The sequence below is a fragment of the Rhopalosiphum padi genome, chromosome 3 (genome assembly GCF_020882245.1).
Source record: "Rhopalosiphum padi isolate XX-2018 chromosome 3, ASM2088224v1, whole genome shotgun sequence".
NCBI classification, from domain to species: Eukaryota; Metazoa; Arthropoda; class Insecta; order Hemiptera; family Aphididae; genus Rhopalosiphum; species Rhopalosiphum padi.
In genome coordinates this window covers 76,095,170-76,114,022 of record NC_083599.1, presented here as the reverse complement: position 1 = coordinate 76,114,022, position 18,853 = coordinate 76,095,170, and the positions used below count along the sequence as shown (strand labels likewise).

At 33.2% G+C, this 18,853-nt stretch overlaps 1 protein-coding gene across 1 annotated transcript; it reads right to left on the bottom strand.

The window, feature by feature from the left end:
- Positions 1-13,675: 13,675 nt before the first annotated feature.
- Positions 13,676-17,276, bottom strand: LOC132924457 (uncharacterized). The gene is made up of 2 exons (XM_060988789.1): positions 17,088-17,276; positions 13,676-17,018 (listed from the first exon to the last, which is right to left on the bottom strand). The coding sequence occupies exon 2, from the start codon at positions 16,410-16,412 to the stop codon at positions 14,712-14,714; it is 1,701 nt and encodes a 566-aa protein (XP_060844772.1). The 5' UTR covers positions 16,413-17,018; positions 17,088-17,276; the 3' UTR covers positions 13,676-14,711.
- Positions 17,277-18,853: the final 1,577 nt, after the last annotated feature.

Sequence of the window (18,853 nt, the reverse complement as noted above, 5' to 3'; positions counted from 1 at the left end):
TCATGTACACGTCCAGTGTGATAGCCAAATTCAACGGTCAACGGTCGGTCGAGATCCGTAAGACCAGTTTTTTTAGCTTTTATAAAAATATACGTAATATTATACGAATCTATTTACCTATAGGTACATTAAAATGTTAAATACTATAACGTTCAGTTGGAATAATTTACAACGAGTGTTTTCCTCTTTTTAAATTCGTTTCATTCCATGTGATATTTTACGTTTGTTTAATGCGGTCGGCACGAAAAATTTACTTTTTATTCAATTACCGTCCAATAATTGTTCATAATTAAATTACTTTTTTTTTTTTATTGAAAATAACGACTGCACTCAATATGTTCCGACACATTATTACGTACACGAAAACAGCAACGGATCGTTGTCTCCCACCTCGCACCTCGCGGACGATAGGACCCGCGTACAATACACGATGTCAGGAATGTTCCTGGACATAGATCGAGCGCGAGGGGCGGGGAAACGCGTAGAAATCATTTAAATACGAGCGGTATATTATATAATACTAATGATTTTCGACCGTTTAAAAAACAACATTCTCGAGAAAACGTTTTCCCCGGGAACTCGAAACTCGATCACAATGCAGTCCGTCCGTCCGTCGTCGCCTCCCCCCGAAGACGCCGCCGTGTGTTTTCGACGATCCGATGACGACTAATGTCATCGCATCCGTTCGGCGAAAGACGCGACAGGGACGGGGATTGTCGGTTTTGTCGCGTCGTCGGCGATCGCGCTTGGCCTGCATATCCCTGCAGTATAAGCATCATCATCGTACACAGATAGCGCGGCTGTACGCGTCACGGCAACACTGCAGTGGACCACTATACGCAGTCGACCGCCCGCTCTATACGGCTATATTGCCTATATATTATACATTGTACGCCGCAGTGTACAACGATTATAAAATGTATTATATATTATTATATTAATAGGCAGTTGCGATCGCATCACGCGATATTATAATATCACGCGAAAAACAACACGGAAAACGTTGTGAAGCGTAACGCGTGGGTACCTACCGTAATAGTAATTCCATACGGTTTTACGCCGTCCGTACACGCGTATACATATACACAGGTACACGGGTTAAGTACCTACGTGTCTGTGTCGTAAACGCTATGTAATATAGTGCGTATACGGCTCGGACAGTCGTAAGTTGCACGGGTAACCCAACCCAAAGTGCCGCGCGTCTGTGTCCGATTTCCAATTGACTCGATACCGTGTCTGCGGCGCGTATATTATATATACTCTCCCGGATAGGTCGTATTATGGGTTATTACAGCCGTAGTACGATCAGACACGGTATATAATGTAAAAAAAAAAAAAAAAAAAAAGGTACACGTGTAAGTACTTACACGGCATAAAAAAGATATACATGTGTAAGTTCTTACACGATAAAAAGAAAAGGTGTGCATAAGGTACGATACGTGTATGAGTTCCTACACCGCGCATATTGTATGATCTATATAATTATTTAAAAATTGTAAAAAAAAATATATGTATTTTATATATATGTGGTGTTTATTTCGGAAACTCAAATACGTTTAACATAATCATATTATTGGTTAATTTTGTTTGTCGAATGCACATACGTACCTTTTTTCCGCCGTGTAGGAACTTAAATGCACACACACGTACATACCTTTTATTTTTTTTCACTGTGTATACGAATTTACACATCGCATATTATTATGTAGGAATTATTAACGTATATATATCATTATAGTTTTGTACCTGTTACTCCCGCGTACGAACTTACGATTCACCGATCAGACATTCATCAGACGACTGTAATTAATATACAAGTACAGCAGCGCAGGATAAATTATTATTATATATTAAGCGTAACGTTTATACCTAGACGAAAATATAATGACGTGAAAGACTTTTAACGATGCGTCGTCGTCATTATTATTATTATTTAGAACTCGGCTATAGTTTGTTGACATCGGCGATGGCTGCAGTAGTATAATACGTCAACTGCCGTTTTACCGCGTGCTTCGATATTGCGCGGTCATATTGGTGTGTGTACGTGAGTCGTGTACATCATCACTACTATTAGAGGCCTGCGTATAGCTTGTTCACCGATACAGAAAACTAAGGGAAACCGAGAAGGATTTACAACTCTCGACTGGTGAGTATTGTCATAATTTGTGAACAAAAAATTAAACCATACAATTGCATAAACGTTATGTTTAAAAATATTAATTATTTTAATTAAAACCATAAGTAGATTGTGAGGGTGTTATACCGTCAAATAACTTTCAAAAATGTATCGTCTTCTTTTAATAGAAAACAACAAATAACAATAATTGCAAAATTGTTAGTTTTCAAAAGTCATATGCCATTCCAGGAAAATTGCAGGTAATCTATAGTAATTTTCATGGAAATAAATGTTTTATTAACTATAATATTATAGTAGTTATAAGGTCCTCGAAAACGGTCACAATAATATATTATTATAGTTTTTCAATAAATCGTACACAATTTGTTGTTTAGAAACTAATCGATTGAAATCGTAAGCAACTTTTTTGGATTTTAATGTCAGCTAATATTTTTGGAAAAAATAAATAAACGTTGGTATTTTTTAATAAATATTTATCTAAATGTGAACAGTAATTTACTCCAGCTTTATTTAGTACTTACTGCTTTTACGTAACTGATCACGATATTATGTCGATATAGACTGGATGACACTTGAATTGTACATATAAATAATATATAATTTATAAATGTTATGTCGTTGAGCACAATATTTATAACATACAGGTTTACAGTACTTCAAACAATTACGGTACTTACTGTAACAACTATAGTTATATCAAATATAAGAAACAAAATATTATTACTATTAATTATTACAAATACACATAGATAATTTAAAACTTAAAAAATACAGAACGTGTTCGAATATAATAATCAGTGGCGTGTTTTGAGAGGGCGTCCTCCGTGTCTGGATACTCCTGATTTAAAAAAAATGTATTAGTATTTTAATCATGTAAACCAAAATATTTGTATCCAATTTGCAAAAGTGAAATTAATGTTATTAGATTCGTTCCGAGGAATATTTTTAAGCTGAGTTTACAGTTTATCTGGAAAATTCAGGAATTATTTGAGTTTTACCGGGTTATTAAGAGATATTTTGGACACCCTCTACTCGAAAAAAAAATACGCCACTAAATTAACCATAATATTACAATTGTGCTGACAATCTTATATTGACCATCATTACCACGAATTTATTATATAATATTGACTTTATTTATCTCATTATACAATTTTAATTTAACTTTAAAATGTAAATGTTTAATTAAAAAATTAAAAACTAATTAAAAAAATATAAAAGTTTTATTATTAAAACTAATAATGTTCACTTGGAATATATTGATTATAAGTCTAGGCTTAAGGACTTAAACTTGGCTTTTGGCTTTCAAAAATAAATACATGTGAATGCAGATATTATATATACACAAGAATGACTAAATAATATATCCTACATAAATACCAAGTATGCATTTAAATAGGGTTTCAACTGGATTTTTTTTATTTATTTGTGTTATCGATTTTTGTATAATAAGCACTATTATGAAGACCGTATATGCTGAAACGAACGACAATATTATTTCAAGAAAAAATAGGTACATAATGTTTATAATAAAATAATATTATTAAATATTATATTATAAGAATTTCAATTATTGTGGTTGTTTTAACAATATTTTTGCAAAATTGTTGAGTAAAAAATTCTAAAAATCTTAACAAATATATAAATATTATGCTGTAATAAGCAAAAACTTTAAAGTAGGCACGATAAATATAATTTTATATTTAGATTCTTTATAGAATCCCAAATTGTATTTTTATTTGACCTTGCTGTTTATTTAATTTTCCAAAAGGAACACGCAAATGCTGAAACATTATAAGCCTATATTATTTAAATTTTTATGTAAATTGGCGGTGTTACTTTTATATAAATCGTTATTTTGATTTTTCGACAATAAATCGTATAATCTTTATTTTTATTTTTCGTTTTAGGTACAAAATAAATAACTATGCACAGAACATAAAACTTATTATTTTAAAAATTATTCGAATGTTTAATATCGATCATATAATAATACTACGCAAATGCTTGAAATTTGAGTTGTTTATATTTTACTATAGTATCAAATTATCAAATAATATTTTCTGAAGAATACGGGATTATTCGCGCGGGTGGATTACGAGCAGGTACATACCGTATATTATGCATTTTTATACAGGTACAAAATTATACTATATATAAAGTTTATTTTATGTTGATAATATAAACGTGTGCGTGCCGTAGTATAGGTATGACACAATTTTAGTAATTTTGCGATGATTACAGTAATTATTAAAAAAATATTAACTTTTATCACGATCGAGTACCTACGTATTGTAAAAAAAAATAAAAATAACAACCCATTTAATTATTCGTATGGAATATTAAATTATGGTGGAAAAAAAAAACATCGACACCATCATGCAAAACACAATAACCACTTACGCAACGCGAGACTAAAAATAGTAAATAACGTATTATTTTTCCATATAATGAAGCCAAATTAAATGTACTCGTATATTATGACACGACGGTAAACTAGACACGAATTTTATTAAGTTTCTTTATTAATTATTTTAATACAATATTCGGACACGACAAGAAAACATGCGCAAAAATGTGCAACGGTCCATTATATAATAGGTATATATTATATTAAATTTTTTAAGTACAATGATGCATGTACACCGACACCGCATTATCTACACGATATAAAAATGTGTTACACAAAAGTAAACAATGTGGTGCGCCAGCGAAAAGTAAAAGCGAACAGCGCAGTCGATAGTATAATAATATTGTATATTATATTATATTATATTATTATGGTATACTTTATTTTTCATCGTTGCGTATGTATACGGTCAATTTCTTTGCGGCCGTTTCTTGAGATCCGATCACCGCAAAAATCATAATATTTCGTGCTCGTGTATACGAGTAAAATACGATATTTTTGTGTTGGCAAATGCTTTTTTTCCGCCGCGCATATACGACAAATCGCCCAATATTATTATTATTTTTTTCTATATCGTTTTGACTTGATCTTAAGCCAATATACCAGGAAACCTGCAGGGTATCAGACGAGGATAAGATGGAAAATCGCCCTGTCCTGAGAAATATTGATTTTTTTTGGGAAAAAATAGTTTTGACAAAAACGGGGTATTTTGGTCACACTACGATAATATTATTATTTCATATCAGCGTAAAAAATTCAGTGATAGGGTTCACGTAGTATACGTGTTAATAATAAACGGCAATGTGATGTGATGCAATACTTTGCACGCATTGAATAACGAATAAGTAAATAATTGTTTAATATATGCCTTTATATCCCAATTGATTTTGTTTTTAATATACACATATATATATATAATTGAAAATATTTTATTACAATATTTTTCAATTAATATCAATTGTACAAAAGGAAATTAAATATTTTGTAAAAAAAAAACTCACATTGAAAATAACTTCACAATTATGTTTGAATTTGTAATAATAAAAGAAAAATACCATACATTATCATTTAACTCATATTATTATATTATATTGGCGATGTATATTATATACTGTAAGTATAGGACTATTGTAGATTATGGTAGCTGGGATAGGGGTTCAGTTTAACGTCCATTCTTTCTCTCAGTTAAAAAAATAATTTATATTTTAACGGTTTTAATTACAATAATAATTGTTAAAAAAATGTCACTCGTATCTTTTCAACAAATGTCATTTATCTAGAGGTAAAATTATATGAATTTAGTAAGATATCGTAATATCTTACTGTATTTATCTCATTATAATTTTTTTCTTGATCCTTTTTTTCGTGTGTCATCTATTATGTATCACAATGTTTTATGTGTATTGTATGCACTGTAACGAATCTTAATATCATTTAGTATTATTTTCTAATAAGTGACCTGAGACTTGTGTTTCGGTTTCTATGATTTTCAATTAAAATTGGAATTTTTTTTTTTACATAGGTAATTTTAGTATTTTCATTATGTTTTTCACCATAATTATCATTTCTCAAATTTATATTCATTAATATTGTACGTTTTTCGTTTGGCTCTTAAACTCGGCGCGTATTTCGCAACCCTATTATATCCCTCGTTTGAATTTTAAATTTAAATAAAACGTTAATCATTTTCTGTGTTTTTTTTTTTAAAGGTTTTTAGACAATTTAGACAATTTTTTGAGGTAAATTATAATATTACAGATAATTTAACACCTCAGAATATAACACCATCATAAATTTTAAGCTTTATTAATTAATTTTTTCATTAAAATTTTTATATATGTATATTATTTCACGTTTACAGTTATCAATATTAATAAAGTATTACTACTGCAATCGTAGGTATATAATTTCTTTCCCGCCTGACCGCCGGGTAATCATTCACTATAATATATAAGTACATACACTTCCGTTTCGTCGAACGCTGCCGATTTATATCCGCTATAAACTCCGGTAAACGCTAATGAAATAAAAAATAAAATAAAAATAATTCTGTATTATTATTCCCCATGACAATAACCGACACTGCACTCTACCACTCCGACTATAGTTACACCGCTTTAGAACAACTTACAACTGCCCTTTTGATGTCACAGCACTACTTTTTACTGTCAATTCAATAACGCGATTCCTTAAGAAAGTAAGTACAAAGTTTTATTTTTTTAATGAAGACGACTAACTCCCCTTGATGGGTGATAATAGTCGAACCCTTTTTCAATTATACAAGTGATAAGCATGCTTGGATCTGTGCTTATATAAGTTATCCGTTTCCTTATTTGATTATTAAATATGACAAAAAGCTAACAAAATCGAAAAATAACTAACAAAAAAATAATAAAATAATATATACTATCACAAACCATAATATTTGAATATTTACTTCCACATATTTTCGCCAAATTTCTTTGCTTAAAATATTATTACTGTATAAAGCAACTTAATTAGTATTGAAATGGGCTAAAGTAACCTTTAAATCTTGAATGGAACGAACAAATAAAACAAGTAACGAATAAACTAAAAAAAATGAGGCATGATTTGAAAATAATCTAACTTTAAATATAAAACATGAATATAATTATGCTAGGCTATTTTCAAATATTAATATATCTTTTATGTGCACGGAAAACTAACACAATTCACTTTCTCATAAATATGTCTAAAAATGTATAATATGCTATACACTAGTATAGATGTTCTAAATTATAATTATTTTACAGACTTAAAATTTAAAAAAACAAAATTTCAATTTTATTCATGAATGATCAAAATATAAACATTTTAAATAATACATCTTAACTTGCTGTCTGTACACAATTATTACTGTTGTTAGTTTATTTTCGTAAAACTCAGTGTAGTTGTTAAATTATATGTTATTTAATTGTACAATCTATTTCTCGTAGTTTAAAGACCCGACACATAATCGTACAATTTTGTTGTACATCTCAAACTTGTGGGGGACCTTACACGATTTTTTTTTCGAACGGGACTATTGTCATCATAAAAGAAAAATACATAATAAATAAATTAATGTGAACGTATTCGTGTTTAACACGAATTAACATCGATATCTTCCCCGTGAATAATTTCCATTTTAGTTCATAAGTGCCAGTACGAAATCGACAAATTTTATGAAGCCTACAAGCGACACCGTGTCAATTCCACTCTTTATTATTGCATAATCTCAAAATTTGTGCTGAAACACGTGCGTCGGTACAGGTGACTCGTAAATCGATACTTGTATACTCATTAAAATCTAGTCATATATTTTTTCAAATGTGAAAAATTTATATTTGAAAATAAAATGATTTCAATATTTTTGATGATTACAAATAAAACCGGGTATACCTACAATATAAGTACCTATATAATGTGATGTGTATATGTAGTCAATACCGACTGAAACAAAAGCTTCCTATCAACCGTGGATAAAGTTCACGTAATTCTAAAAAAATGAAGATGTTTCAACAATGTCGTCTGAAGAAAATAAAGTCAATATAGTTATATTATATAGCTAGTAGGTACAAAATTATTATATTAAATATTATCAATTATTAACGTATTTTATTTTTTTATCGTATTCTGCAAGTATAAAATTTTGTCTTTCCGAGCCTGTCCATACCGTGCAACTATTGTCAAGTTTTTGGCGAATATTAGGCGTCTCAACCAATCCACCGAGATTGTCCAACGTTTTACGCCAAAACACAACCTAATTATATTTTGCATACCATATTCTGCAACGGAATTTACCGGGGATAATAAAGAATCTGAACGCCAAATTGACGTACGTGCTTACACTGGTGTTTTGACGTGGACATTTTACAAAACGACAAAACATTGCACCGCACCGAACAATATATATAGTTATATACCACGGTTTCAAATATACGCGTGTAATACGCATATATATGTGTATATAGAATAATGCGTACAACCTGTTAATATTATTATGTGGTCTCGCAGCCGTCGTCTTCGTGGGCGTTTTGTTTCCGATCGAAACGTTTCGTCTCGGCAGATGGAAAACATTTGTAACAAAAAAAAAAAAAAAAAACAAAAAACAAAACGCAATATATTTCACTCTTGTCGAGCGTAAATATATATTTTGAATCCAACGCCGCTGATGCAGACACGCCAACGTATACGGCCGAGCGTACATCACCGTTTTGTCATATATACCATATATTATATATATAATGCAATATATTTATTATACGAGTATATACATGAATATTGTCGCGGTACTTCTCAGTAGATATATTGTATTGAACACATTTATACACCGCGGACGAGTTTCGAAGACGGGTCGGTATACGCGTATTATACCTACCTAGTTTTTAAGCCGGCTTAACGACGTCCTGTTTTCGTTTTCTATAGGGGTGCACACGACGAAATAAGTCGAAATAACACGCCGAACCGTTGTCCGGAAACGCTGTCGATTTATTCCGCCGTTTTTAAGTGCTAAAACGCGGCGGAAAACGGAAATCCGCCTCGGTATGTGCACCGCGGACGAACAGCTCGTTTTTATTTTTTTGATTTATAACAAAACTTTGACGACCTTCCACGCGCTGCCCTCCACGAAAAAAAAAAATAAAAATAAAATGAAAGAAACTCTTCGGTAATAAGTAATAAAAAATATAGGTGGCCCGTAGTATTTGAAATGTACCTAAAAAATAACACACGCATATTTTTTTTTTTTATTAAATCAAAATTATACATTACATTTTATTACATACTATATGAACATTTACAACTCGATTAATTTAACCCAGAAAGCAAAGCTTGTGGTGGGCTAAATGAGTTACAATACATTGACCAGTATTAAAGAAAATAAAATAAAATATTACATGTTGACAAATATCACTAGAAATAATTTTTACAGATAACTATCTGATAAAGTTACACAAAAGTTTTTATATACAAAAATTCGCTTAATAACCAATTTTTAACAATTCATTTAATGTACAATATATTTTTAGATTTTAAAGTGGAATGATCAAAAATATTTTTTTTAATATTTAAAGGCAAAGAGTTAATGTATAACTGGATCTAGGTAATCAATAAACCTCTGACCAAATTGTTTATTTGTGTACTTAATATTTACATCATATGCTCTGAATTCTCTTTTATTTTCAAATTTATTTATAGTTGATTTAAAAGTATTTAAAATTGCAGATAACTCATATAGAGCTCTAACTGGCAACACTTTTAACGTTTTGTAATTTAATGATGACGAGCCCTGTCTATCTTTTTTGTCTAAACATATTCTTACCGCTGAGTTCTGTTGTACTATTAGAGGTCTTATTGCATTATCCGCACATCCTCCCCAGATTATTAACCCGTATTGCATAATGGACTTATACAGAGCTTCATATACAGTAGTCAGTAGGTACGCATGACTTCCATTGGTAGTATTTTGTTCAATTTATAAAATTTAAAATAATTACTGATCTCAAGCGCATTACTGTATTATCAATATGTATATTATCCATCTCAAATTTGAGTCAATAATAACACCCAAATGACAATTACAAGTATTGGAGTTAATATTACCACATGTATGTATAGGTAAATTATTAATGGGAATTAGGGCGTTGTTTATGGAGAAAGTCATAAAATTGGTTTTTTTTATATTTAAGGTTAGTTTTTTATTATTTGACTCTTGAAATACTTTATTAAGGCCTATAATAGTTTTTTCTTTTACAGTTTCCCAAGACTTTCCCGAAAAAAGAAGGCAAGTGTCATCAGCATAAGTAACCACTAATCCACCTGTATTTGAATCACAAATAGTATTAATGTATAAAATAAACAAAATCAATACAATCAATCAAAAGGTCCCAACACACTGCCCCGAGGAACACCACAATCAATTATTTTTTTACTACTGAACACACGCATATTGAATGGCAGAACGCGTTTACATACACTCGACGAATAATTGTATCGTTCGAAAGAGAGCTGGAAAATAACATTGTCGACTGCTTTTGTTAAAAGATAGACATAATTAAAAAAATTTCGAAATGTTATGAGATATTATATAGCATCCAACGCTTTTATATCGATTCATCGACATTTTTGTCGCATATTCAAAAATAATACGATGATAACGCTGATGAAGTAATTTCATCTATTTAAATTTCATAGTTAAACCATTTTTATTTTTTACTGACATATAATTCACCTAAAATGTTTATTTTTGCAATTCTGTTAGACACGATTTAATAGCATACCACCGTGTTTAGTTTTCCTATCGATAAATACATTACATATATACGAGTCTAAATTACTGAATTAAGAACAATGAATTAAAATCGTAATTTCACTGGCCAATTTTGATTTTCTTGAAAACAAATTATGTTTTTAATGTTAAAATACACAGATTATTTGATTCAATTATCAATATTTATAACTTTATAAGTACATTAATTAATATCTGAGTGAAAAGGTATTTGTCTAAAAATCGACACGAGTCTTGTTAATATTAATTATGATTATTTATTGGTCTATAATAATAATAATATATTATGTAAAATGTATATTGTTTACGTTAAAATCACTATATTAGCTCGGGAGAGCTGATTTTCAAATACAATACGAAATGATAATAATAATAATAATAATAATAGTAATAAAACACTGGTAGTTACAAAAAGATATATTTTTGAGAGGTCGAACAATACTCAGGTGTGGTCGTTAATGGTTTGTCGAGATTTCAGTATGTGCGTTTCTAAAACAAAGTGAAATGTCATATGCATATCGATTTAAGTATATTATAATAAATATACTTAGGAGGTACCTACCTGCCTATTAATACATTGCACGTGATATTATACCGTAAAGTCCATTCACCATATACGACCGAACACGCGCCAAATGCACTGTACGGGTACGCGCAGTTAAAGTCATATCGTAGGACTATTAACTAATTGAAATAGCCCAACGGTCACACCCATAAGTCGGTATATTATATTGATCTCTCCGCGGCTTTTTGTACGTTTCCGATGGCCAATGTAGGTGTTTTTGATTTACAATCGGAACGCAATCGGGTCCGTTTAATTCGCGGGCGTAGGTTTCGTCGCATAATATTATTGTTGTTGTTGTATCGTGTCCGCGTTCCCGCGCGTTCGACTCAGTGGGGGAGTGCAATATTGATGAATCTGTCTTTCGCTCTCGAGACAAACGACAAAAATATGCGGACCACGTTGAATATATTATTATTAATTTATAACAAAGATTTACACGCGCAGTACCTACGAGCGACGATTTAAAACGACTGTGTTACACCTCACACGCGAGAATTAATGAGTTTAAAGAGTGTGCTTCGACTTCTCGATGTACTTATATTTTATTATAGTCAAGTCGCGATAACTCGAAGTTGAATGGAGATCAAAATTCGGTTCGAGATATGTATTATATATTATTTGAGATATCTAACTCGAATTTATATTAATTTTATTTTTAGGGCAATAAAAAAAAGAAATCGAGTTGTCTGTAAGGTTTTCGAGTTATTGCGACTCGACCGTATATTCGTATTGGGGAGAGTGGTTCCCATTTGGACGAATTGGTTCCCGTTTGAAAAAGGTATTTTATTAAGTTGAGCAGAATTGTTTCCCGTTTGTGTTTAGGCTAGATTTGACAAAAATATTGATAGGACTACAAAAATAGTTGTGAATCGTTCCATTCAAAGCCGAATACAGAATTTACAAATACCCATCCTAATATATGTATTTTATTTTATGGAGACTTTATACAGAATTCAGAGTTCAGACATTAAATTATATTAAATTTCGAAGTAATAATACTAGCAAACAAGAAAGAAATAACAAATACTTGGAAAATGGTTTGACTGAGTACATTAATGAGAAGCTTACGCGAATTGAATACTTAAAGAAAGTTTGTTTCAATTTTGCAAATCAACGATTTTAAGTAATTGTATTATTATATTTTGTGTTTTGTACACCTGTCTTAAGTGATGACTATTTGACTTCCAAATCAACGAATTAAAATTTTTATTTATTATATCATTTTTTTATAACACATATTAACGCACATTTTTAACCAAGCCTACTTTTTAGTTGACAGTCCCGAGCCTGTAAAATTGAGAAGGAAAATGTGCGTAATTACGTAAACGGTAACCAATTCGGCTCAACTCAATAAAATACCTTTTTCAAACAGGAATCAATTCGGCACGTGGGGTTGGAGCTCGGGAACCAAATCGGTACCAGCAGTATTGGCAATAATTATTGGCGATGGAGTTATATCATCGCCGAGCTGATTACGCGGCTAGTGAAATCCCTCGCAGCCTTAGTATAATATTATTATTATATTGTTAATTGAAATTCTTCCATTCTTAGAACATCGTGTATATATATATGACTAGTCTTGTATTAACCACCGACGGCAATTCGTAACGACACACTAATAATACGGTAAAATAATACATTTGTGCAGGCATGCGTGTGGGCGTGTGTGTGTAACGGGCAACTGCCCAAGTCCGAGAAACGAACAAAACGTGCCTACTGTGCGGTATAGGACAAATTAACTCGAAATCAATTATTTTGTTCTATTTTCACAGTCGCATTTAGGTACGACATTCTATGGAAATCTGTTTTAACACGATAATTGAACGGATAGGTACAATCGTATTTATACGATTATATATATACGTAACACATGATAAAATAAAAATTTAATCTATAGTTTGAACTCGTCGGGAAACAACGAACAAATTAACAAAAATAATAACACTGCAAGGATAGGCAAGTTAATGATATTTTTTAACTCAGTTAAGTTAAGTTGAATTTAAATTTAAATCAAGTTAATAGTTAACTAAAATTTAATATTAACTTTTTAACTCAAATTAAGTTAGTTAAAAAAAGTATCTAGTTTTCACATAGGTAAAATTAAAATAAACGGTGACTAAAATTGTTCATGTTATTTGACTAAAGAAATAATATTATTTGTATATGTTCCAAAACGTAACTGTGTTATGTGTACTTAAAATAATGACCGATATAGACAATCAAAAACATTAGGTATAATAATAATCATAAATTAAAAACCAATTTATTGTTGTAATAAAAATTCAGTGGACTGTATTACACATAAACGTACATCACACACATCAAAATAATAATCATTATGTAATTTACAAAGATAATATTGGGGAGTAGGCGCCCACCTACTATATAATACCAAATGTTATAATAATACTAAGAGTTGAACCAATTAATGATAATAAATACGTAATAAATGATAATAAAAGAATAATAATGTTGATTATAATAACAACTCAAATTGATAATATAAAAAAAAAAAAAAACATATACTCGTATATGAAATATCGCGTATCACAAGTGATAACACGTTACCGTGACCGTATCGCCAACCGCACCATAACCTTCAAAATATTGACTGGAAAGTTGTTGACTGCAGGTCCCGCAACCCACGTGTAGAACGGCCCGATACAATGCACTTCGCACCCGCGCGCGATATATAACGACACCAATGATGTTAAAAGAACACGAACGAAGTACCACTGACGATGGTGCCCGGTGCACCATAAAAAAGGCACACTATAATATATTAATACTATCACCGCCCGCGCTGGTGTAGAATAAATATATAAATATATATGTGTGCGTCCGTGTGCACAAAAAAATGGTCTCAATTCCGCTACGTCGGAATTGACCGAATACCGTTTCTACGGAATTGAGAACCAAATCGCCCGCGTCACAAAATACGCATCGCCTCGAGTGGCCACGCACCAACAAACACTATGCCACCGATGGCAAAAAAAATATATATATATAACAAAGGCGACGACCGATGTCGGAGTCGTAACGACACTTTTGACAGACTGGCCCAAGAGAGACGGCGCAACGGGGCACCGAGACAAACAGCGCAGGCGCACCAGCAACCGGATCAAATTTAATTAATTACCAATTAGCTGGCGCGCTCTGGCGATATCTGGTACGAACATCCTCCCGCCTTTTGAAAGGATGACTTTCAAAAAAATACATATAAATATATAAAAACAAAAAAAAAATATATATAATAATAATATAACAAGGAGAAAAAAAAAATGATAAGGATATCGTCAATGGGTGCCTTTTAGGGTTTTGGATCAACCGGTAGTTTCACCAACTTGACCACAGGACGGGTCAGAGTTCCCTCCTGTATTTTGACAGTCGCTACACGTACAATGTCATCTGCACCTGGATGCACCTGGATGATTCGACCGATTTGCCAGGACATGGGTGGTCGTGATGGTGTGTTGATGACCACAAGATCTCCAACGGCTAAATTTGGTGTCTGCTTGTACCATTTTTGTCTTCCTTGGAGGGTGTGTAAGTATTCGTTGCTCCAACGATGCCAGAAAGACTGATGAGCTTGACGGAGTAATTGCCAACGATTTAGACGGTTAGTTGGAGTATCTACTACATTTTCTTCTGGCAGTGATAGTAGTGGTTGCCCAATTAGAAAATGACCGGGGGTCAACACCTCTAGGTCGTTTGGATCACTTGACAGCGGTAACATCGGCCGAGAGTTCAGCACGCCTTCGATCCGCGTTATGAGAGTTGTAAATTCTTCATTAGTGTATATCTGAGCACCGATCACCTTTTTCAAATGGGTTTTTGCGCTCTTTACGGCAGCTTCCCATATACCGCCGAAATGTGGGGCCCCCGGGGGATTAAAGTGCCACTTGCAAGGTATACGACCATATAAAACATGCTGATTGGAAGCTTTGTCAAATAATTGCTTTAATTGTTTTGCTGCACCCACATAATTTGTGCCGCAATCTGTATACATGCTGTTGGGAATCCCACGCCGAGCAACAAATCTGTCCAATGCGGCGAGGAATGCGTCCGAGGATATGTCAGACACAGTCTCCAAATGCACAGCCTTTACTGACATGCATACGAATACTGCTAAATATATCTTATTGCTACGCGCACCGCGACGTCGACTCTCACGAACCACGAAAGGCCCGCCGTAATCCATCCCAACATCGAAAAATGGTCGGTTTGCAGTTAGTCTAACAGCTGGAAAATCCCCCATAAAAGGTTTTGGGTTCATACTCCTAAATTTAGTGCAAGGGATACATGAATAGGTGAAGTTACGAACGGCTGTTCGACCAGAAATAATCCAAAATTGTTGATGTATCATCGCAAGTACTAATCTTGATCCACCATGTAGCGAGATGTGATGATAGTGTCGAATGATAAGCTCCGTCAGATGAGTCTTTTGAGGCAGAAGGATTGGGTGTTTAGCATCTTCATCCAATAATGCACGTTTCAATCTTCCGCCGACCCGAATGATTCCCTTCTCATCGATAAAAGGAGCTAGCTGGGCTGTCGTTGTAGGAGTGATGGAATCTTGATTTTTTATCTGTTTGTGTAGACCCGATAGATAAGTCAGTTGCGTACATAAAATAGCAGCGCTCAATGCACGGTCGTACTCCATCCGAGTAATTGGTCCGCTGCTCTTCGGAATATGTCGACGACGGGCAAAGCGAAAACAATACGCTAACACACGTTGCATCTTTGTTAACGTGGAAAAACGGCTGATCACCTCCGTAGGTTGAATATTGTCCTGAACATGAAAAACATTTTTAACTGAGGTTTTAACATCTGGAAGCTGTTCAATTGAAAACTCGTTCGGTATCAAACTTGGCCACTGATCGTTGGGATCTTGCAGAAACTCTGGACCATTTAAATGTAACCGATTGGTAAGAAGTTCTTCGGATAACATGCCTCGAGGGCTCGAGATGCAGGATCTGCTGGGTTTTCTGATGATCGTACATGAGACCATTCACAATGTGGCAGAAGTGAGTGAATTTTTGAAACTCGATTTGTAATGAATATTTTGAACTGTTTTTGATCCCCGTTAAGCCACGCCAATACAATGGTAGAATCGCTCCAAGCTCGAACACAATCTACCGTTACAATATCACGAAGCACGATGAGATAGTAATTGCGCAAGTAATAACGCAGCACACAACTCCAGTCGGGGTATTGTAAGTGATTCATCCGTTTGTGATGCTTTTAGAGGTGCGACTTTTGTTTTGCATGTAAGGAAATGCACCGTGACCTCATCTTGCACGTCGACGACTCTCAAGTATACCACAGCCGCATATCCCTTTTTTGACGCATCCGCAAAACCTAATAACTGGATGGCTTTTGATGAGCATACATCAATAAATCGAGAAAGCGATAATAAAGACAACGCAGGTAACTCCGTTGTAAAATTTTTCCATTTATTGATGATATTACCCACATACCCACATAATTTGTGCCGCAATCTGTATACATGCTGTTGGGAATCCCACGCCGAGCAACAAATCTGTCCAATGCGGCGAGGAATGCGTCCGAGGATATGTCAGACACAGTCTCTAGTTTCATGACTGGTCGATTCACTCTGTAACAAGTTTTAAAAATAACGGAGTGAAATGGGTCGTGAATTTCAAATTGTCTATACTGTACGTACTATGTAAAACGGAGACGCCACATATTTGATAAAACACGAAAGCGGTGTCTTCTTCCGTCACTGTTCATCGCCGTACGTGTGAATCTGTATAATATAGGATGCATAGATTCGGTCTTCTCGACGGCAGATAATATTCTACCTGCGAGAGAAATATTCGGTGTTATAATGTTATTTACATTTATGCGTAATAGATCACCGTCACATTAAGTTGTCAACATAATAAATCATATCGATTTGACGCCGTATAACAGGTGTTAAAATATATATTATGATGATTTGTTGCGTGATCGTTCGACCGCCCATATACAACCCTACCAATTAAACAGCGACACGATCGCACACACCGGCGGAGTTTGGATATATAAACACTAACGGTTTACGGATATAAATTGTAGTTGTACTACATCAGCCATATAGTTGCGCGTACGAATTTTAATATTACAACAATATCGTTAGTCGTGCGCGCTAATATATCATTTCATCGACTTCGAGTGACTATTTTATTGCCGCACAGCGCTGATCTACCGTAATTTTATATAGGTACGCATAACCGAAAAACGCAATTATGTCTGTCCTGTCACCTGCCGTCGTCCCCGTGTTCGCTCTTACGATACTGATGAATGCATTCTACTACGATGTCGTCCAATCGTTAGAAACGACGAAGCAATACAAATCGTGTAAAGAGTGCATGGATTCGGGTTGCCTCTTAGAACACTTCAGTTATTGCGTTGATGGTGGCGCACCCGACGTTGTGAATTGTTTCGATTGTGAGGCTACTTCTAGTAGTGGCATGCAACAGTTCTACAGTGAAGATGGCTGCAAAGTGTTATGTGACGACGGAAAATGCGAATGTGACGGCGGGTGTTACGTGTGCGTGGAAAAAAAAGACAAAGATACACCGAGAAAAGATTGCGCTATGCCGGCTACTATGTACAACAGCGATTGTGAGAAGCAAGACTACTCACACTCTGGTTAGGTTAAAAAAAATATTGCAATAAAATATAATACATTTATACACCCGATAATCACACGACGATGACTTTAATATCACGGTTTTATGCCACACAATATTCTTCTGTACCATATTAGCCGCTTCGATGGCTCTAAACAAAAAAAATTACATTATTATATTATTATTATTAAAATATTGTTAATTTAGTTAAGTCGATAAATCATTGTACAATTATATTATGTAATCGGGCGACTTGTATACCATTATATTTATTATTGCATGAATATTGAACTATTATACTCTTATTTCATATATATATTTTGTGCATTATTTTTATTTTATTTTTACTTCTATTACTATATCTTAATATCACTAGATGAAAGCAGACCAATGTCGGCCTAGCTATAGGGCCACGGGGCCACGAATACGGCCGAGGACCCGAGCTTTTTTTATTTTGTTTTTTTAGTTTATAATTTGTGGAACCTTAAATAATAATTATTAAAATATGCCGACACTGTGTCCATGTCCCATGTGTACAAGCGACCGAAAGTTCAATAGGTTTGATCAATATTTTATTTAATTATTAACATTACTACTATATCGAAATGAATAAGTAAAGTAAGAACTACACTATAATACTAGTATACTATATAGGTTATAAGGTTCGTGTTGACTAAGGGCTTCTCAAAGATTGTCGTTGATTGGGCCCTAAAACTTTTTCATTAATTAATTCGATTAATGTATTTCCAAATGGTGATTTAGAAACCATTTGTGAGTTGGCAGGAGTAGAACGGAAAGTATATTGTAAAGTACT